This window comes from Tyto alba, unplaced genomic scaffold (assembly GCF_018691265.1).
Source record: "Tyto alba isolate M040663 unplaced genomic scaffold, T.alba_DEE_v4.0 Super-Scaffold_6, whole genome shotgun sequence".
NCBI lineage: Eukaryota > Metazoa > Chordata > Aves > Strigiformes > Tytonidae > Tyto > Tyto alba.
The window spans coordinates 35,863,051-35,885,791 of NW_024881327.1; the positions used below are offsets into that span (position 1 = coordinate 35,863,051).

The 22,741-nt window shown below is 45.5% G+C and overlaps 1 protein-coding gene across 1 annotated transcript; it reads left to right on the forward strand.

Moving 5' to 3' along the window:
- Positions 1–1,079: 1,079 nt before the first annotated feature.
- LGI2 (leucine rich repeat LGI family member 2) lies at positions 1,080–21,541 on the forward strand. The gene is made up of 8 exons (XM_042808210.1): positions 1,080–1,261; positions 1,358–1,429; positions 4,356–4,427; positions 7,799–7,870; positions 8,331–8,402; positions 9,491–9,660; positions 14,753–14,917; positions 17,496–21,541. Exons 1-8 carry the CDS (start codon positions 1,080–1,082, stop codon positions 18,311–18,313), a joined length of 1,623 nt encoding a protein of 540 aa, XP_042664144.1. The 3' UTR covers positions 18,314–21,541.
- The last annotated feature ends 1,200 nt before the right edge of the window (positions 21,542–22,741 follow it).

The following is a 22,741-nucleotide window of genomic DNA, read 5'->3' on the forward strand; positions in this document are numbered from 1 at the left end:
GACACCTGGGTCTGCTCAGCACGAAGAAGAGGAATCTCATTGCTGCCTACAACCACCTCATGGGAAGTTATGCCGAAGCTGTGCAGTCAGTGGTGAGAGACACCAGTGGAAGCTGTCGGGAAAATTTTGCAACTGGCCCTTGCTACCTGAGGAGAGAGGCTGGGACAGAAAGGGTGGAGGTACAAAAGTAAGTCTTGTATTTGTGCGCATGAGGTGCCCCATTCGAACTGGCTCACCTCGAATGTGGTTTGACACATGGTTCTGATAACTTTCAAGCACTCAGACACAACGTGATTCAATCAGTTGACAACACATGCGTACCACTCCAAAGCAAGTATAATTCTATGGCATCATCATCTATCCACTTCTTGCTTGATCTAGAAGTCCCCGGAGTTGGTCTTTGCTACGGTTACTATCATGCCGGATGATGGGAGGGTTTCACAGAGGTGTTAGAGGGGCAAGGATGCTGGTGTTATTTCGGCAGTCCAAGGGGGTATCCTTTGTTCTTTTGGGGGGGGGTGGTGGTGGTGTCATTTTCTTCCTTGCAATGACCTGGGGTCCTCCTGTAAGCATGACTACGGAGTATACAATGAAATATACCTTCGGAAAACTCATATAATTTCACTCTGTAAAGACAGAGGGAAACGAGCTGTTTCCTCGCAAAAAAAAAAAAAAAAACAAGCTAGGAGGGCAAGAACGCATCCCAGTGATCGCACCGGCAGATAGCCCTGAGAAGTTGTGTACATTTTTTTTTTTTTTTTATTTTTCCTCTTTCCCGAGTCAATTTTGAACACCCCCACACCCCCCCCCCCTTAAGTAACCATTCCGAAGGGGTTCCTCTGGCGGGGCGGGGGGTGCGCACCGCCGCGCTCTGCCCCTCGCCTCGCCGGGCCGGCGGCGGCGGCGGCGGGACCCCCCCCCCCCCCCCGCTTTCCCCGCCCGCCCCCGGCCCGTCCCCGCGGCGGCGGCGGGCGGGGCGGTGCCGCGCTGATGTCAGGGCGCGGGGGGCGGCGGGGAGCGGCCGGCGGCCGTTCCGGCGGGGCAGCGGCAGCGGCAGCGGCAGCGGCAGCGGCAGCGGCATGGCGGCCCCGCTGCCCTGGCTGCTCCTCGGCGCCGCCGCCGTCCTGCTGCCCCCGCCCGCCCCCGCCGCGCCGCGGAGGCCCCCGCGCTGCGCCCCGCCCTGCAGCTGCTGGCGGGACTCCGCGCTCTGCGTGGGGGCGGCGGGGCCGCCGCGCAGCCTGCCCGCCGGCCTGGGCTCCTTGTGAGTGCGGGGGGGCTCGGGGAACCGGGGCGGGGGGGGGGGGGGGATGAGGGATGGGGGGTGGTCCCGCCTGACGGGTGGCTTCTCTTTTTCCAGGAGCCTGGTAAACGGGACCTTCTCCGAAGTCAAGGACAGGATGTTTTCCCACCTGCCCTCCCTGCAGCTGCTGTAAGTATGGCACTGGAGAGGAAAAAAAAAAAAAAAAAAAAAAAAAAAAAAAGACGACGGCCGCTTGCGCCCGTTCCCCCCTCAAGAGAGTTGCGGGTGCCCTTGTAGAAATGGAGGTAACGGGTAAATCCCCAGCTTGTGCAACTCTGCTGATGCAGCCGCCGTTTCATAACGGAGGGATGCATTTTTCCGCTCATAAACCACCTCATAAAACGTGCATTTATTTACTGAAGGAGGACAAAACGTTTTCTGATGCCCCAAGTTCCTTTTTATTTCTTTAATTTCAGCTTGAATAACTTTAGGGCTGAGTTCCCCCCCACCCCACCCCCAGAGTCATGTGGTGGCTCTCGCTCTTGCTCACTTTGCGTCCAGGAGTCTCGCCTTGGCTTCGGGCAGGGCGCGGGGCGAGCAGAGGTGGCCGGGGCGCACCTGGGAGCAAAACCTCTGTGCGGGGAGCCCTGGCGGGGTCTGCGGCATGAGCCTGCGCCTACGGCGGCCGACTTGGAGGGTGCCCCCTCGGGTGCTCCCTCGGGTGCCTTCTGACCTCTGATGGACCTACAGGCGGGATGGTCCTCTGGCCCAAGGGTCCAGCTCCCCGCGCTCTGCACCCCTCCCTCCTTCCTGACCCCGCGCACGTCGGCCGGTCATGCCCGTGCCGCAGTCAGGCGTGTAGCGGCATGTATCTCTTACCCAAACTTGCTTTCATTGAGCTGTCCCGGGAGGGAGGCAGCAGTGGGGAAGGCACAGAGACACGGGGTGCAGCAGGACGCCCCTGGGGAGCCGGGATGCTTGTTTCGCCTGCAGAGAAGCTGTGCCGCCGCCTGTGCCCTCCCTGACCCCGTGCAGCCTGCTTGTAATGCCTGATAACGAGCAGACCCCCCACATCTACCCCCATAAGGACCGGGTTGCCCCCAAAGCAAAGACATGCTGCAAAGAAAAATTCTGCAAAAAGAAGTGAGGCATGCCAGAAACCCGGGCTAAGTGCTTACCACAGAGCTAGACGTTAAAGTTGGTCTTGGCAAGAGGTAGTCCCTAAAGGCGTCTGATAGCGTGATGGCCAGCCTCCTCTCCTCAGGCACCCCCACCTCGTTCTCAAAGGCCTGTTTCGCTATTTGAGGGGTGGCAGCACCCCGTGGAAAATGCTGGGGAGAAGTGGGCAAAGCAAGGGGTGGAAGCTTTCATCTGCTTTGGAGTGGCACCGGTCACAAACCCAAGTTTTTGTGGGACTTGGGGGCCAGCACAGAGCCCTGGGCAGAGGGCAGGGGAACTTTGCCTACCTGTGAACGGGGGCAAAAAGCAGTCTTGTGCTAGCTGGGAAGGAAAGGGATGAATCCAAGAGTGAGTTGAGAGAAACAGTGGGTGGAAAACTAGAGATGAGAGGAATCTGGCTTGTTCTGGGTAGCAGCACTGGGAAGAAGGAGGAAGAGCAGGTGAAGGTTATCCCTTTTCATTAGTTGTAGTGGATTTCCAGGAGGAGATGTTGGGGTGTGTGGGGTGGAGGTCAGTTGTTGTGAAAGTCAGAAGTTGTCCGTGTCACTCTATGTGGTAGGTTAGATGTGGGAGCGGGAGGAGTTTGTCGTCACCACCACCACCCTGGGCCCTGACAAACTGTGTTGGTTAGTGTAATTTGTGAGGTTGCCCTTCAAGCACGAGAAAAAAGAATGATTAAATGACAAAAGAGATACATGCATAATTGAACACTTGGGTACCTCAGGACTGTCTCTTCTGTGGCAGGAGCCCCATGGTAAGGCAGTAACGCAAGGATTTATTTTTGGTGGCGGTCTGTGTCTCTGTTAGATTTCTTTGGGATAATTTAAGGAGCATTTATCTGGTATTAGCATAATAACTGAGGATCACAGGGAAAGTTTGCATTTCATGTTCATTAGTCTTCTAAATTAATTTTAGTAAAATGCTTAAAACCAAACAAAAAGGATTAATAAGTTACTCTAATAAAGCGGCTGGTGTAGATGTATTCACTCGTAGCAGATAATTCAGAGATTTTTCCCCAAATTTTTTCTTTCGAATGGTGTTCAGTTTTTGGACTGAATTAGGAGTTTCGCTGTTTTCTTCAAAGGAGGTCGCTCTCTGTGCCTTTGAGCATCAACCCTGGAGATCGTTGTGCTTTGATAGGGCAAAGAAGGAACTTTGCTGGCAAAGCCTTTCCGTAGCACCTTTCTCCCTGTCCGCCTCGTCCCGGCTCAGGTGACAGCGGCTCCGGTGCAGCTCTGACGCTTACACGGGAGGGCGAGGCAGTGCCTGGAGCAGGCAGCACCGCTGCTCTCCCCTGCTGCCCGTGGGCACAGGGTTTCTCTTTGCCAGGAAGGACAGCAGGACTCTGGTGGTTTGGGCACCTCTGCATTTCCAACTGGCCGCGTGCCCCGTGTGCTCTCCTCCCCCGCCGCGGGCCATAGCCCCTTTACAGGTCTGGCTTTGAGCATCCCCCTGGGCGCACGGAACGAGCGAGCCCTGACCCACCTGACCTTACACAAGTGAGAGCCGGTGCTTGTACAAAAGGGTTCCCCCCTTTCTGGGAGCTTGGGAGTGCTGCTGAGATGGCTTCCTGAAAATTGTCGGTGCGGTGGGCGGCTGGGGTCCGCGCTCGGCAGACCTACCCTCTAAGGTCAGCTAGTGCTGCGCAGGGGACCAGAGAGTCGAGAGCCAGGTTGCATTTAACCAAGGTGAATGGCACAGCCAACGTTTTTCCTGGGGAATAGTGGATGTTAACTAGCATCACATTATGCCTTTGATTTTTTTTTTTTTTTTTTTTTAATAGACCATTTCACAGTATTTTATGTGTGCTGCAGTGGTGGGGCAATATGGGCTCGAGTCAGTAAGATTAGTTTGGTCATGGGCAATAAACACAACGGGCATAATCCAGCGTGTCAAGTTTTAATGTGCTTTCCTAATGCCTGCTTTCCATTTTCAGCTTGCTGAACTCCAACTCCTTCACTGTTATACGAGATGATGCCTTTGCTGGTCTCTTCCATCTAGAATACCTGTAAGTTTGGTATTTTATGTCTTTTCCTGTCCTTTATAAATCAAGACATTTTGATCAGTTGCCAAGACTCCTGCCGTGGAGTCTTAGTCTTTACAGTGATTCCCAGGAGCAGGGGAGATGAAGGATTTATGTTCCACTCCTGCGCAAATGTCCTTTCTGATGGCTCACCATTTTTCAGAGGTTGCAGTGGATTTTTAAAAGATGCTGTGAATGCAAGGTGGCTCTGTGCAATTACAGTACACCAAAAAAGCACTGCTGAGCAAGAGCTTAGCCTGGCTTTCCAGAACACTGCCATCACTGCCGAAGGGTTTTGAACCTCAGGAAAGAGGTGAGGAATGCTCTCCTGGCCTGCTGGCAGCCTGGAGAGGGGCTGCAGAGTACCCCTGTACTAACCAGAACAACCCTGATTACAAGACTTCTCTTCCCCTAAACTTTCCTCTCCAGCTTTGTCTTTGTTCCAGTATCCCACTTAATGCCTGTGGCATTTATCTTTATATTATAAATATTTGAATATATAAATATATTTAATATAAATGATTGTAATTATCTAGATTATTATTTAAATTTATTTAACTTTCCTTTTCTTTACTTAGTTCACTTCTTCACTGAGTTTTACATTACCTTCATTTCCCAATTTTTTTTTTTTTTTTTTTAGGTCACCTTTTTTTCTTTTTAAAAAAGTATTAGCCCTGGTACCAGGTTGTCCTCACTTCATACTCGAAAGGACTGCCATTTCTCTGTGTTACTGGACATGAGCTGGTATGTTTGAAACTCCGAATATGATCTGAAAAAAATTCATCTTTCCACCCACCTTCCCATGCTGAAAGGTAGCTGTGGAAAACATTTCTGTCTTTTTCTAAAGGAAGACCAATGCTTGCAAAACTGATTCTTGCTAAAGTCTTGCAGACAAGTAGGTATTAAGGTGGGGTATGCTCAGGACTGCTATGTCTGCTACGTGCAGAGCAGCCAACAATGGAATTTGCAGACCAAGAAATAGAGAATAATGGTAAATGGTATATGCTGAAGTCCATGCTTCAGCTACATGTGGATTTTTCAGCGATAGCGAGTTATCTAATCATTTTCTTTCCCATGTGTCTACAGGAAAAAAAGTAATTTGCAGAATGTTTGCTTCATGGTTGTTGCTTCGCATGTTGTTTCATTAATGACTTGCTTTCAAGTGTTGACGAGTCCAACGTGGAGCTTGTCCCAGCAGCGTATGCAGTTGTAGCATTTGCATTGGTAACTCCAGCCAAACCCCCTGTCTGAAAGAAACAAATGTCCTGCCCCTCCTCAGCTGGTCAAAGGGAAAATCTCTGTCCCTGGTTTCCAGCTGCAAGCCAGGGAGCTGAGTGAAGACTGGCAAAGCCTCGCGGTTTCAATTTCCTTTAGCAGCAGCTGAACAAGCGGTCTCGGTCAGCGGTTGTGGTTGCCCTCCCTGCCAAGTCCACAGAGCTCTTCCTCTTCCCAGCAAATCACACCTCCGCCGTTTGGGAACTGGGGGTGAGTGGCCTTTCTCTGGGGTTGTGTTCGGCTGTGCAGCCGGTAGCACCATGACAGCCTCAGTAACGCGTGTCCCTCGGTCGCCAGCGATCAGACCTTACGGAGAATAAGAACACCGCGCTGACAAACACAAATGACAAGTTTCTTTGGGTACAAAGCAAAGTCTATGAATGAAGAGCAGCTGGGGAACACCCACAGCAGATACCTATATAAATATATATATGTGTGTATATCTATCTATCTATCTATCTATCTATCTATCTATCTATCTATCTATCTATCTATCTATCTATCTATCTATCTATATATCTATATATCTATATATCTATATATCTATCTCTGCAGCTGTGTCCTGCTGCACTTGCAGCACTGCTAGTGGCCTTCAAGGCACCCTTGAACTATCTGGCTCCATGTACAGAGTCTGGATAAGACGGGTCTGATAAAGGCGGGAGCTTTGCTGGTGATCAGAGCGGCGTTCCCAGGGTAGCATCCCTTCGAGGCTGGGTTTGGTGACTCAGGAACCCGGCACGCTGACTGAGTCCCAGCCCAAATGTCCATCATCTCGCTGCAGCCGCGTTTATTTGCACGGGGCGCTGAGCTGGCGCTGTGCGGCGGTGCCGGGCGCCGCTGAGGGTGTCCGGAGGCCGTTCGGCTCTCTGCTCTGCAGATTGAGTTCGTGTCCCCAGGCAGCCTTGTGACGGAGTACAGCTGACCCTCTTCTGACGCCCCCCACGCAGACGCAACAGTTTCTCCTCTGCACCCTTCGCCTGCAGTCAGGCCCGTGGTCATTCCGTGAAGGGTTTTGGCTATGCCTACGCTGCAGAACCGAGAGCACTTGTCATCTCCTACCTTCACTCTCTCAAGAAGAGACCTTGGCTCATAGAATTTTTCCTCTGTTTCCCTGGAAGGCAAACAAGGGTGTGTAGGAGGAAGTGAGACACTTTTATCTCGTAAAAACTTCTGTAAAGTCAGCATGCAGTTGTCTTCATCCAGGTACAGCTGTGCCGTGCAATATCTTGATGGCCACCTGGCTGCAATTGCTTTGCAGGGCTGATGGGGTATTTGGGGCTGCGTCCTCAAGTGCTCGGGGAGGGGGGTGTCAAGGTGCTCAGATATCAGCCCTTTCGTTACATGCTGACGTGCGGTCAGGAGGAGCAGCGTGCTCCCGGAATCGATACGCGCCTGTCGTTACTTCCCCAGCGCACGGGGCCGTGACTCGTGTGCGGCTGGGCACCCTGCCGGGGCGGCACCCCGCCTGGGGAGAGCTGAACTGCGGCAGCACGGAGGAGGACGAGGCAGCGATCCCGCCGTTTATGCGGCCTTCCGAGGTCTAGAGCGGTGGGTGTGCAGGCGCAGCGCGGGGCACGGCTCCGTGGGTGCGCGGATGGGACCGCGCCCCGGGAGCCCCCCCCGCCACTCCCCCCGTCTGCAGCCCGCTCGGTCCCACCGCTGTGCTGCCCCGCGGCTTCCCAGCGCAGGCCCTTGGCGAGAGAAAGCTAAGCCTTTAGCTTCCAAAGTCCGTCTTGGAGACCTCTTCCGCACAAGCCTCTTGCCTCGCGTAACGCACCCTGAGAGGATTAACCAACAGGGGACTTGGGTTTTTTGCTTTGTTCATTTTGTTCCTCTTCTGCTGGATGTTTGTGTCACGAGCTCTCCCTTGTGCTGCCCGGTACCTGCAGTGTTCCTCACAGCCCACCCAAGGAAAGGGGAAAAGGGGGATGTGAGCGGCTCCACTGAGACTTCCCCGCCTTTAAGTCTGAAAGGGTGACCCAGGAACCTGCTGAATCTGGAGGCCGTAGGTTAAAGCACTGATGATGCTAGTAATACTGCTAATTAACGTCTTAAAATATATATATATATTTTTTGCCTAGATTCATTGAAGGAAACAAAATTGAAACCATTTCAAGAAATGCATTTCGTGGCCTTCGAGACCTGACTCACCTGTAAGTTATTTAACACTCGGTAGAATAATTTGTACTTGAACAGAACTGTTCCGGGGGACCACTTGTTTTCATGCTACACAGAAAACCTCCCTTTCCCTCTGCGCATCAGCTTCCTCCTGCTGTTAACAGTATGCCTTCCACAAATTAAAAACTGTCCTTAAAAAATTCCTTACTTTAATATTCCTGTTTCTTTTCAGCATGCTCAGTGCTTGCTCTGTCTGTTGCCCAGTTTGCACCTGGGCAATAAAAGATGCTTTATTTATTTTACTTTCACGTGAGCTTCAAGCAATTCCCATTCTTGAATGAGAATAATCAATATGGGCCTGTTCCTCGTAACTATTAACAATGTCAGTGGCTGGACAGTACCAGATAATTAACAACCTGTAAGTGAGCTCAGACTTAGTAAGAATCAGCCCGACAAGAGATAGCAATGATACTAAGCTCTGACTTTCTTTTCTAGATCTTTGGCCAATAACCATCTCAAAACTCTGCCAAGGGATGTCTTCAGTGATTTAGATTCTTTAATTGAACTGTAAGTAATGAGAATCTTTCTACTGACTGCCTGCTTCTATCACTCTGTTACTCTGAGTTTTACGTTCTGGGTTTGTGTGGTGCTGTATCTGATATCTGCACAGAAAAGAAATGTGCATTTTGTTGTTCTAGCTTTTCTCATTTTAAAATTGTTTACCTGGTAGACCCCTCTAAAATAACTGCTGTTTCTCAAATCACTGTGGCTTCTCGTGATGCTGTACGTAGCTTGCATTACCATACTTCTTTCTGTTGTTTCATATTAATTGTTTTTTAAGGAAAGGGAGACAATGAATTTTAAAACTACAATTTCTCTGAACGTTTTTTCCTGTTATTGTTGCATGTATTCCCTGAGATTATTTCAGTAAAAGTCATTAATTAAAAAAAAAAAAAAGCTTTTTTTCATGTTTTTATCACATTGCTGACTTACTGTCAGTGTTTTCTTGTATAACTGAGCTGCTATTCAGCTTCCCCTATTTTTGGCCTGGCTCTCCCAAACGGCAAAGTATAGCTGTAAGCCACAAAAATGGCCAAGGGATAGAAGAAGAGGTACAGTGTTGAAATTGCCCATACATTAGTATGGGGAGGTTAAATTGACTCCGCATCAGCAGCGACTCTAAAAAATACAAGCCTTACATCTGTATTTTCATGTAATAGAGAAATGCTACCAGCAAGGCCACTCTGTCAACCGGCGGTACTGGAGGAGTTTAGTGAAGGGATGGGATTTATCTGTGTCGGCGGTAGATGGTGGGAAGGAGGCCTGCAGCAGACCAGGCTGCCAGGATTTATTACGTTACAGTCCTAATTCTATGAAAACTTACAAACATGAGTGACTTTACACGTGAATCACTGTGCTCTGTTACCACGATTATATGTGAGCATATTTCCCAGAGTGAAACAGTTTTTCCAAGGACAACTCTCAGTGAGGGAGAGTCCAAATAAAACTTAAGAAACTTCCCTGTTCTCAGTTCAAAAACAATTAAAGGCTACTCAGTTATTTTTAAATTCAGCATGTCAAGGCGATAACCGTTCTGTAGTATTCATATTGCTATCAACCTTTTCAAATATGTTTATTTCTGTGTGTTTTTTTAGAGATTTAAGGGGAAATAAATTTGAGTGTGACTGCAAAGCCAAGTGGTTGTTTTTGTGGTTAAAGATGACAAATTCCACTGTTTCTGATGTCCTGTGTATTGGTCCAGCAGAATATCAGGATAAGAAGTTAAATGATGTGACAAGTTTTGATTATGAATGCACCACTACAGGTATTCAGAATGTATATTTCTAAGCACACTACAAATGGTTAAATATCAGAAGTTTAGACTATACCCTTTCGCTTCAGTGAGCATGACCTGGGGGGAGGAAAGGGTTACATACAAAGCACTTCCGAGTACTAGAACAAGCATAAAATGGGAAAATCACATTTCGAAGCCAAAGTAAGTACCGAGTTTTTATTTAGATTAAGTGATAATGGGAGAAGAGCTCTGACTGTTCATATTCCAAAAGACTTGATTATGACTCATTTTGTGACTTAATTTTCATCACAGAATGCTTTCTATTATCTGGAATAAGGCCATATAGTTATGGCAGATGAGCTTCCCAAAATCTCTGTATTTCACAGAAAGCAATGAAAAGAAGTTCAAATAACGTGGCTATATCTGTTATCTTTATTCAATAGGCCACGATTTAATAGCATCAAATGTGGCGGCAATACTGCCAGCAGTTCTTCATGGAACTCCATTAAGTTGGAGAGAAATGTCCAGTAATATTATGACTACTGACTTGTTTAGGATCTAGATTTTTATTTTAGGTAATGTAAAGCATGCTGAGGGAAGTGAATAGAAACTTGCATGTGGTTATGCTTACGTTTTCTGACCAAACAAGCGCAGTTACCTATCTTTAAATGTAGTCACATCATATAACTGAGAAATCAGCTGTGAGTGTTGTTTTTCATCCTTCATGTATATGATGTCAGCGTTCTGCCTTTTTCTATACAGTAATACCAGAGGCATTCCACTTCCCATCTGTCATTTAAGTCAGTCGTCATTATTAAGACAATAGAAAAGTTGATTACTAGTAATGTAAAATGAAGTTTCAGGATAAGGTGTGAAAGGTAAGCCAAGGGCAATATGTAAAGGAAAAGAGAATGATCTCAGAATTCAAAAATATGTCAGAAGAGCAGCAGAGGTAAAATGTGATAATCTGCTGCATAAAAGTATGTCAAAATCAGGAGAGCAATGTAGCTTAGAACAGTACCAAAGTTACGTTCCTGTGTCTGCAAATCCACTGACATGCAAAAGTACAAAGTAAAAGCAGGCTTCATTTCATCTCAATCTGGCTGAATCAATTGTGCAGCACTAACAGTGTATGAGAACAAGCCTTATCTACCTGGTCCTCAGACCTACACTGACCTACCTGCCCTCTGTTACCTCACTGTATCTAGAAACCTAACTATAAAGTTGCTACAGGCAAAAATCACCCTTAATGTTAGTCCCTTTGTCTGCTGTAAGCGAAATTACACCAAGCATAAATTTAATTTCACATGCTGTAGATTTTGCTGGGGAGCTAAGGCGTTACATGGTGCAAGGATTGCCCAGCTGAATGTTTGTTCAAATGCCATCAGAGGTGTGCTCTTGCAGCACAGCATATAGCTTTAATACATTTTTCAGGTAGTAAAGGACGTTTTCAAAGCAGTCCTTGAGAGGCTGTTGTGAGGGAAGGCTGTGCGCCTGGGGTAGGCAGCAGCAGGCTTCCCAGAGCTCCGGCGTGTAGTGAAGGTGGAGGGCGCAGAAAATGTGGAGTTCTGGCATCCTTACAAAGTGTGCTGGAGGGACAGGCTGTATGCACAAATGACCCATAAGAGACAAACCAGAGATAAGTAGAGGAGAAAGGAAAATCTTCAGGAAGGTGTCACCCTTGAGACAGCGTCACGTCCCCTGCACTGAACTGCAAGCCGCTTGCTCGAGCCGTCACTCTCTGGTGGCCTCGGTGGCCCGTGGTGTCAGGCCACTGCTGCTTTTTTCTTCTCTGCCATTGCCTCCCCCAGATCCAAAGGGAGCGTAGGTGTGCCCATATTCATTCCTTGAGGATTGATTCATCACAGGCTCAAGCTTGTACCAACTTGGTGATGGACAGTCCTCTGCAAACCTCTTCCATTCATGTTAGCCTTTAGCATTGTATTTCTCTCCTTGGCCAGGCGTGACCAGACTTTCCAGTATTCCTCGTCTCTGTTACTGTGTCAAGCATGACTGGATGTAGGATGTGGTAACAGTCTGAACTGAAAAAAAAGCCTCAGAAAACTGAAAAATCTGAACTGAAAAAAACCCTCAAAGAACAGAATAGTCCTATTCCTTCTTCACAGAGAAAGCAATTCACAGTGTCGATGATCCGCACTTTTAACTCTTTTTGTGATAGCATCTCTTTTCCGTTTCTTACAGCTTGCATCATGGAAGCGGGTTAAGCTATTTCACTTCATTTCTTGTCTTTCTCCCGCAACAGTGTGCAAGGGGGCTGTGCTGTGGCTGTAAGCACGGCGGGGGAATGTGTAACTTACTTTCAGGAGACTGGAAATCGGGCCTCACACTCCCACAGTTACTGGAAACAGTCTGTGTGCATGCCTGGGACTTGCTTTGCCCAGACCTGCAGGCAGGAATCATCCTACCAAGCTTTGAAAGCTTGGTTTTCCCTTTCTTTACCTAGCTAGCTGGGACTGTCTTCTGGAGGTAGTCCTCTCTTTCCCCACTGGCTGGAAGGAAAGTAGTTTGCAGATTAAGAGTTATCTGCTCCATCCTCGCTCCTGTGCTGAAGATCAACCTGTGCTGCCATGGTGGGAGATGGGAAGGGATGGCTAACATGCCCTGACAGCACCCCCAGGCCCTGGGTAGCCTCCCCTGCAGTAGAAGTCTTCACTGCGGGGAGGAAGAGGTGTGAGGAGAGGGGGGACCGAGTCACAGGATGCGGTTTAGGAGCTGCTGCCCAAACAGATCATCGCTCCCCTTTCTCTTTAGTGTCCTCCAGCGTTCCCCACGCGCTCCCCCTCTGCTCTGCCAGCATCGGCTGGGAGCAGCCAGAGCAGGGGCTGCCAGAAGGCAAATCAGCCCAACAGCAAAAGCGTTGAGTCCCTCTTCCATGATGGCTCATGCCAGTTCAGCAGCAGAGGTGGAGTGGGCGGCTGGAGGATGGGGGGACCACCCCAGGCCCCAGCCAGCAGAAATCAGCGTTACAACCACGTGTATTGAGACAAAGAGAGTAAAATGTGCATCGGGGTGAGAGGGAGAGAGCGACAGCCCGTGCAGCCAGAGGCATGGGTGGGACATGAATCCCTGTCCTCCTCCCTCTCCTGTGCAGGCTGATCCAGCTTAAAAGAGAAGAATGTTGGGGAACACACACACACGCCCCCCCAACCCTGTATTTACTGAATGAGCTCCTTCTAGCATTAAAGCAAGGCGCGTGGACCTGCCTGTAAAACTAAATCAAGCGCCCAGGGCCTAAATTTTTGGCAAGCCTGATGTGGCAGCATCTCTTTACTGTGTAACCCTGTTCTACATTAGAGTCTGGTATTTCCAACTGGTGCTAAAAACAATGTTTATTGCTTTTTACTGATTACAACTGATTTTGTTTCCCATTTTTACTCATCCAGTGACATAAAGAACCCAATGACAGGTACAAATAGAAACAGCTGTGTTAACACTGAATCATTTTTGAATGAGCAGTGGGTTTTGACACACAGACTAGTTTGGTTTAATTCACAGATTCCTTCAAAATGTTTCACAACTGTTCAGATTTCAAGAGATGTCTTTTTCAGCATTAAGGGGTTTTTTGTTGTTTTTTTTTTTTTTTCTCAAGATTTTAAACATTTTTTGATTTTCTGTGACTGCTATTGTTCCATCCTTAGCTACCTTTCATGATTTATCACTTTTACTTTCTGCATACTTCGGTGTCAGTTTTCTCCAGTCCTTTTATTTTCCCAGTGAGAATGAAGATAACTTTCTTGTTTTCCTACCAGCATTTATGAATCAAGCCCAAACTCTATTTGTAATAGTCCCTCGAAGAATGGAGACTGTCATTTCTTTCACAGCTGTCGAATCTGTTCTGTTTGTTTAATGGTAGTCATCTATCTTTATTCTCCAGCAGTGTAACTCCTCAAGGGCAAGGCTTTCAAGCATGCAGAGGCGGAGAGTTCTTCATTCAAACCCAATTATTTTCTAATGCACCAAAATGACGGACTTGAGTGAGGACTTAATTGCCATTTCGCCAAAACCCCTGGATGCTCAGGCCCTTCCACCCTAGGAGTGCGTGGTGAAGGCATGTAGCAAATGGAGCCTGAAACAGAGCAGTCCGTGGTTCTACAGAGAAACACCATCACAGTGAAAGATGCATTTCCTTTTCTATGTATCTACATCCATACATCACTTCAGCATAGGCCTCTGCCATGTTCTAGACCTACGTGATGGCTTTTCTTTGTCAGCTCTGCTATACCGGTTTCGTTTCCTGATAATAATCACCTTGCCCAGCTGTCAGGCCAAAGATCAAATTTAGACCCAAGTCTCCTTACTTTGCCCCAGATTGGCTCTGTGCTGAATGCTGACTTATCCCAGGGTAAATTCTAGAGTTAAATCTGCAAAGGGACTTAGATTTTGAGAAAAAAAATCTTGAATTTTGGAGTTACACTCCTAGTCTTTACAGGTTGCTCCAACTCCTCAGTCGTAGTGTCTAGAATAAGTTTTCCACTGGATAGTAATTTGCAGGTTGGTTGTATTTTATGCCTAAACTACTTTACAATGCCCCATAAAATGTTATGTTAACTGAGTTTTTGATTACACCATTTTGTCTATGGTCTAGCCAAAATGGGGTTATCCCCAGGCAAACTTCAGTTATCATTTCACTTTCTGCCTGGTTTAGCATAACACAAATTGCTAGTGATTAAATTTGCATGACTTAAGAAGTTATTGGACTTCAGCTGGAAGTTGCTGTCTCTCAGCTTGAAAGTGATTCTAGCAAGGCCATTTCACTTGACAGGAAAGCAACTTCCAGCTGTGGGGAAAGAGATGTCTCTCTCAATATCCTGATTTCATTGATACCAGCCAGCCTAGCTGGAAAATCTGATTTCTGCCACAATTTACCTATCTGATCTCCTTGGCAACTGTATTTCCAGAGGACAGTTTATGATGCCTAAAGCAGGAGATGCTTTCCCCTGTTGCTGCATGCCTAACGTGAGCACTGACACTTCCATGCTAGTGTTATAAAAAATCTAGAGTATTTCACTCATTTTTTAGTGTAAATCGTTATAATCAGTGACCACTTACTCTGTGTTTTCAGCAAGGATGTATCCTAACTGTTGTAAATATATGTTTCTAGATTTTGTTGTTCACCAGATTTTGCCCTACCAGTCAGTTTCAGTGGATACGTTCAACTCAAAGAATGATGTGTTTGTAGCCATTGCACAGCCCAGCATGGAGAACTGCATGGTGCTGGAGTGGGATCACATTGAAATGAATTTCAGGAGTTATGACAATATCACAGGTATATAAACACTGGGATTCCAGTCACTGATGAACTGTTGGTTTTTCACAAGGAGGAGATTCATAGATGGGACCAGTTGATGGTTTTTGTCCCAAATCTCTGTTGAATTTGGCAAAGTGTGTAATGTTTGGACATGAGTGACTTCATGGAGTAGTGGATCTTGTTAATGCATGCACATTTAACCTCGTTGTAGCATACAAACTAAGCTTTTTTTGTCTGATCTTGTAAATTGTTTTGAAGGCACAAACACTTGCTGTGAATGTCATGCCATGTCCCAGCTTAGCACTCACTGCCTGAATCACACTGCAAGTTAAAATATAAGTTGAAGGAGCCCTCACTCTTGCCAAAGTGCCTGCAAAGTAGAATATAAAAATACTCTACTGCATATAGGAGGAAATAGGTCTGAAGGATGCTTCTAGGGTTGGCTGGCCGGGAAACTGTGTTTAATAGCTGAAGATGACATGTAAATATTTAAACCGTGGTTTAAATACAGAGATGTGCTGTAAAGCTTTCACATTTACTTTCCATTTACAAACATGCTGAATTAGCATCCTGGCCAGATTACTCATCAAACAAAAAGCCCATGTGGATGCCAGGTGATTTTCTAATGGTAACAACTGTTACGTCCCTAACTGACACTCATGGTGCTCAGTCACAACAAGACAGCAGGGACAGAGTCTTGAGAGCTGTTATACACTGCCCAATTTCCCAGCTATTCCAGCCTACTGGTTCCAAAGACTCAGGAGCATCCTTCCCTCCTGTTCCATGTTACATGTGATAGATTTTTTTTTTTACCTTGCATCTTGGGAAACAAAGAGTATGCTGCATCCTCATCTGGTCTTGAAGTCTACAAAGGCAGCAAGCACCTACCTTCTCAGATCAGCTCTGTGTATCACTAATGAAAGTTTCCAAGATGCTACCCCTCTGTCAGGAAATTCTGGAAATGGAAAATTTTGCTTTTTTAGGTTTGTGTTTTGGTAGATTAGGGGGAAATATATACCAGTGGATGTAAATTGAGAAGTCAGTGGCCTGAAGAGAGCTAACAGTGCTCTAGAAAAGCTCTGGAAATGAAGTTGAGACTTTGGGTCATATCCAGACAATTGTCTTGCAGGCATATTTTACCTTCCTGTGAATGACATGATTAGGAGACACTTCTGCTGGGGACTTGTGTCCTAGACCCACACCCAGCGTATGTGCCCAGACTGGTTTCTCAAACAACTGTCCTGTGTTCCTGGAAGGCCTGAGCCTGAGCTCTGGTCTCTGAAATGTAAGTGAGCAAGAGTCTTTTGCCAGGAGACAGAGGCACGTAAAGAGCCTCTTGCAGAGACTAAAGAGTGTTTTGTATAGCTCAGGAGCCAGCTGTGTGCCCCATGGAGAGTTTCACTATTAACTGTGTGCTTGGCATTCAGATATCTGCATTTAGCCCTTCATGACATGGGCTTATGGAGCTGAGCTAGTTGTCAAGATTGCCTTTACAGTCAACATGCAGAGAATGGGTGTTGATGTCCCCTGCAAAAAGAGACATAGAGAGGCCAGGTGAAATCTCTTCTAGAGCGCTTTTTGACTAAGTTAGACCAGAAAGAGCCTGGATGATCAGCTTGAGCTTTCACAGCTAGGCTGGAGATACCTTCTGGCACCCAAGATGAATCCCACCCCTCCTACACTGGGAGGTTGGTAGATCATCCCGGGCCAGCTGTGAAACAAGTATGGATAGGGGACCAGGAGAGGTGCCAGGGTGACTCCTGTAGTGACTGGGACCAAGCACCCATAGGGAAATCTGTGCATTTACAGTTCTACTTAAACTGTGCACTTCAGAGAGGAATTCCTCTCTTCTTCCAATAAAACCTTTTGTAAATAGTCTGGTTTTTACTTTTTTGATGTGGTTCGTGTATAGTGACTTGACATTTTCAAAACAGACTGCAACCAGATCTGATCCAATCTGGCAACTGCAATATTCCTAAATATTTCTGGTTTAACATAATCTCAAGAATACTTAACAGAAATAAGTTAGGTTCATATTTTTCATCCTGCTGTCAGGTGCTATATCCACAAGGTGCATCAATATTTCTTTTTACTGTAGCAAAAATCTGGCTTTGGCCCTCTTGGAGCGAGAAAAATATGCTATGATTCGTTATTCTAGTTAAGATGGAAAGATAGACATTCCAAGAATAAGAGAATTTCAGATTCCTGCTGAGTCATGAGATAACAATTCTTGTTATTTTGGAATAATAAAATTTGGCTTAAATAATTGTTTTGGATGTTTGAGGGGCATGTGTCTGACCAAGCAGAGAAAGAAAAAGTGTTCTGGATAAAAAGGAATGACCATTTTAGTGTGCATCATACTTGCACACCTCGAGGTATGTGATATTTCCAACATTTGAAGTCATCTTTCCAGCTACCGGGGAGAAAAAAAGCATGAAAAGCAGCTCTGACAGCATGTAGCAGAAGGAAAAATGATGAGATGGTGGAGATTTAAAAAAGGGAAGGGGTGATTTGGTAATCTCTCTGTGGTTTAAAGGGTGCTTTATACTGTGCTAATATATGTATATGCATTTTTTTCCTTTTCTTTGGGCAATAGGTCAGTCCATAGTGGGATGTAAAGCCATTCTTGTTGGTGACCAAGTCTTTGTGGTGGTGGCACAGCTCTTTGGTGGCTCACACATTTACAAATATGACGAAAGCTGGACAAAGTTTGTCAAATTCCAGGATATCGAAGTATCTCGCATTTCTAAGCCAAATGATATAGAGCTTTTTGAGATAGACAGCGAAATGTTTTTTGTCATAGCAGATAGCTCTAAAGCAGGTTTGTCAACAGTGTACAAGTGGAATAGCAAAGGATTTTACTCATACCAGTCCCTTCATGAGTGGTTCAGGGACACTGATGCTGAATTTCTCGATATAGACGGGAAATCACATTTAATCCTCTCTAGCCGTTCCCAGGTTCCCATTATACTCCAGTGGAACAAAGTTTCCAAAAAGTTCGTTCCACACAGTGAAATCCCCAACATGGAAGATGTCTTGGCTGTGAAGAGTTTCAGGATGCAAGATAACCTGTACATCACGCTCACAAGGTTCATTGGTGACTCCAGAGTTATGAAATGGAATAGCAAACAGTTTGTGGAAATACAGGCTCTACCATCCCGAGGAGCCATGACACTGCAGCCTTTCTCCTTCAAGACCAATTACTACCTAGCCTTGGGAAGTGACTATACCTTCTCCCAGATTTACCAGTGGGATGGTGAAAAGAAGATCTTCAAATTATTTAAAGAAATCTATGTGCAGGCACCACGGTCTTTCACAGCTGTGTCAACGGATCGAAGAGATTTTTTCTTTGCCTCTAGTTTTAAAGGAAACACTCAGATATTTGAACATATCATCATTGACTTGAGTTTATAAAAAGCTGCTGGAGTGAAATTTATGTAGAATGAATGACGTTTATACACAAACAAAACAGAAAGAGACTTTTCCAAGAACAGGGTGCATCTATGGAGTATAATGATATTTTCTGAACTTTTCCAACTTGCATATTAATCAGGGATTGTATTTACTTGGTTACTGCATGACATGTCCATTTTATCCTTTTTCAAAGACACTTTGCAATCTGCAGTCATTCAACGGAGAGTGCAGTGCATTAGGACTAATGTTGACATATAAAAGAATGATCTAAATTTTACCTTGAAAACTACATTGAACATCTCATAAAGAAAGAGAAGAGCAAGCCATACAAAGCATAGAAATGATCCTGACTCTTAAGCTAACATGTTAGTAATGATTTTAAGACTAGATGCAGTTCTTCATGGTTGCTGATGGATTGTAAAAGTAAACAGTAACATTCCAGAATACACTCTATTTTGGTTTCTTGAGGTTTGTCTTCAAAATCTGCCTTTGTGGTTTATAGTAAGTCTGAGGCATCATTTTAATTCATTGTAGATCAAAGGGAAAGTCAAAATCTATTACCATTTTTCTTCCATTAGTCACTATTTCAGCAACAAATTGTGCATAACAAGTAGCCCAGCCCACAGTAACTGGGTAGCCAGGAAGAGTATGTTACTTATGGACTATGAGATCTTAGCAAGTTAACATAGAAAATAACAGAGATCTGCATGGTTCCATAAATGAGTCAACTACAAATTCCATCCACTTTCTGTTTTAATAGGTATTCCAGAAATCCACCTCATTTTGCCCTAATACATACTTTTCCTGGTGATCCCAGTAGATTCTGGGATGTTTTAACAAGTAAATTTGTTGTGATCTCGTATTCTAGGGACACAATTTAAGCTTAGCCTGAAACCCATGTCTCCATTCACATACTCCATGTTGTAGCTTGTCTGCACGCAATGAGATGATTAATTCTCCAGCTTTCTCCCCCCAGCACAGATCAAGGACAATAAATTCATTCAGGTTTGGGTCATCAGGGGCTGTATTTGGGGAATGCTCCTTCTTGCTGAGGTCTAAATAAGACTTTGGTATCACTGAGTCTTTTGAAACCAAGGCAGCTGGAGCTGTTTCGGGGTAGAGCTAACCCTGCCTCCAAGAAGGATTTCCTCTTGGTGGCTCCAGGCTTTTGCCAGGTTGCCAGTCCATTGAAGACTAAACAGGAGGATATGAACAGACCGTGCCGCGTTGGTGTTTTAGGTGGGTACAGACTGAAGAATTTAGTCGTCCTAAATAGGGCAGTCCCGGCATGCAGAGTCTCTGTCAGGATAACAGCAAGGGACTGTTTTCCTGGAAAGGCTCTCCGCCATCCTTACCCAACAAAATTGTGTATCAGAGCCCTTGTTTGTTCACTTACACAGTATGTTTCTTTAGGTTTTCATACCACTTAGCATGCTAGGTTGTTTTATCATGTCTTGCTGCTGCACTGCTGCCTTAGATAATAGGAAGGCTTTGCGTAATGCAGGCAGAGCAAAGGAAACTGTCCTTTATTCCTTCATACTCAGGGTTATCTCACCATCTCTGTGCTGAGTGAGCTTCACATATTTGCCCCAGACATGTGAAACATGGCTTATTATCACAAATAGAGATGTTTTCATAGGCTTTCTGACATCCAAGATGTGAACAGTGCTGCCGAATAGGATTATGCACAAGGACTCCCATGAGGAGTCATAACCTACCAGCGACCTGACATATCACAGCTTTCCCCAACTTTTGCCTTGCTGCTATGAAATAAAATTATTACTGGCCTGCCAGAGATATAACTCATTTTATTCTGGTTTTAAATTACATGTTAAGTTTGTTCCTACAGAAGTACTCCTCCTGGTTTTATTTTTAATTACACTGGCAACTTAGCCCATCCAGCCATCCGAAGTACTGAGCACTGCCCTCTGAATCCCAATGCAGTGTGAGTCACAGTGGTTCCATCAGACCAGTAGATGCAAATCAATCCTCTGCAGTAGGATTTAGCAATACCTCTCCTAGGATTGAGCTAACAAATCCAACAAAACAAAGAGATGATTCATATGTCTCCCAGTGAATGCAATTTCTTACCATGTTCCCAGTCTACTTTTTGAAGCAGGTGTGGCTGGCATGCAATATTTCTTTAACCTGTGTTGTGGGAAGGTATTTTTTTATTGATTTTCTATCGAGCATGCATGTTTAAATAGATATTCTGATGAGGAGGGGCATTTCTCAGTGCACTTTCTTTTGGGGCTCACTGTGTGTACTATTCACCCAGCAAAGAGCATCAGTCAGAGCGAAAAGCTAGTTTAGAGACATCGGATCTTGGCATTTTTTGCTTGAAGGGAAGCAAGAGGATGGTGGAAAAGGGCTTGTGTATTGAATACCAGGAGATTGTACTGTTTCAAGAGCCAAGGGTATATAGAGACTTGGCTATCACGTTGAATTAAATTAAAATGGTCTCTGCAGAGACAGGCTTAATAAAGGGGTTAAAGTGCTCCACAGGAGTCTAGCTCATTCACACGGGACCAGAAGAAGAAAGTGAGGGAAATTAATTCTGCGGGCAGGCTGCTGCTTCTGCTGAGTAGCTGTGTTGGTTGGTCAGAAAGCCCAGCTCAGCATCCCTCCTGGCTTCGGGAGGAGCCTGGAGTCCGACGCTGGCCTGCCTGTTCTGCTGATTTAGTGCACAGGAGGTCACAGTTCCACAGGAGTGGGAGGGCAAAAAGCACCAGGTGATGAGCATTTCACATGATTAAACAAAGGCAGGGTCTCAAAAAGAGCCTCGCTCTGCTCTTCCTGCTCCCAAGGAAAAGTTGCAGGATGCAGCCATAACAACAGAAATCCCTAAGCATCGAAAATACTTTCTGCCTTTCCAAATGGAACAACGGTTTTGTCTCCATGGCTTATATTCTCTAGCAGCAATTGTTTTGAATAGTAAATAAACTATGCATATCTGTAATTTATTGCAACTGTTAGACCATCAGGACAGTGAGAAAGGATAACAGAACATGCCACCTGGTAATTTTTAATGTATTCTAAAATACATACAGCTATGTAAAGAATAGTAGTTTGTATAAGTATAGATTTAATACAATGTTCTAGCTACAGTGGGAGCATTTTAAGGCTGTATATACATTGAGCTTTTTTTAGTAAAGAGGAGCCGATGCAATCTATACTAGACACATGTATGTACTCTTTCAATATATGAATAAAATGTAGTTAATGAGACTAGTAGTGGTGCGTTGTGCCTGTTAAAATATCCACACTGTGAAGATCCATACTACCAGAGCTAGAGGGTGGGCAAATGGGTTCTTGTCCATTTATGATCGGTTTGGGCATTTGAAAACATGGAGGAGGCCATGCTCAGCTCAGTTAAATTCAGTTTCTGTGTCTGAGGTAGCTCTGACCTCTAAGGTTTTGCTGTTCCCTGTCTTTCCCCTTCACTCTTTCCTTATACCCCATCTAGTGTTAGCAAGTATGTAATGCAGCTATTTTGATTTTTCAATTCATATTAAACTCAGTTGTTTGTTTCCTTCCTTCCTTCCTTAGCCCTAAAATGAATCCCTAGACTTTCAAATCCTTTCTGTGGGATCTTTTAAGGTTTTTTAAATTTTACTTAATCATTGGCATCTACTCTGAAATTGCCAAAATAAATACAAGTCCATCAACAGTGAATACATTTTATTTAAAGCAATCCTTGAGCACTATCCACTGATCCTGCTAGTCACTAATGCAGGGAGTAATTCTTTTTGTCTCCTTTCTTCAGAAACACCTCAATTCTCTCTAACTAATTATAGGCTTGTGCAATCAAAGACATGTCTGACATACCATAATGGGATGCAATTGCTCTGGGGTCATTGCTTTCCTTTTGGGTATTCCACCTTTTTATGAGTCAGCAGCCCTTGTGGTGTGGTTCACTGAAACTGCATCATAGCTCAAACATCAGCTTAAAATCAGCACCATTTCCCACCTGCCCTCCCCTGGTTTCTTTGCCCTTGCTAGGTGAACAATTTTTTTCCACCTGTTATCACTTTCTTGAAATCCTCCTTGGAAAGCTTCTATTCCACCTTGGAAGTTACCACAAGATACCAAGAGAAAAGCATTGCCAAAGAGCAATGCAGGGATGGTCACTCTGAAAATTTAAAGGGGAACACAGAGCAGGGTCTTTTTGAAAGGCCAAGCTGAAGTTAGATGTATAAGAAACAGCTGTAAGAGTCCCGCTCAGCCCATCTACGTCCCCTTCATTCCTGGCCTACAGACCTGAGCCGCTACCACTGTCTCCTCTTGGCAGTGATGCTCATAGCAAGGAATTACTGACACTTTTTTTTCATACACTAACCCAGAAGAAATGGAGCTGAGCTGCTAACACTGGTTTGAGGTTTTTTTCCCTAGTATCTGTAAACCCCTCAACCTCTCTTGCCTTCCCCA

Excerpts from the sequence above, each read along its gene's own strand:
- LGI2 (XM_042808210.1), top strand. The coding sequence starts at position 1,080 with ATGGCGGCCCCGCTGCCCTGGCTGCTCCTCGGCGCCGCCGCCGTCCTG. Across the intron at positions 4,428-7,798 it reads CTCTTCCATCTAGAATACCT|ATTCATTGAAGGAAACAAAA; the intron begins GTAAGTTTGGTA and ends TTTTTTGCCTAG. Across the intron at positions 7,871-8,330 it reads CTTCGAGACCTGACTCACCT|ATCTTTGGCCAATAACCATC; the intron begins GTAAGTTATTTA and ends TTTCTTTTCTAG.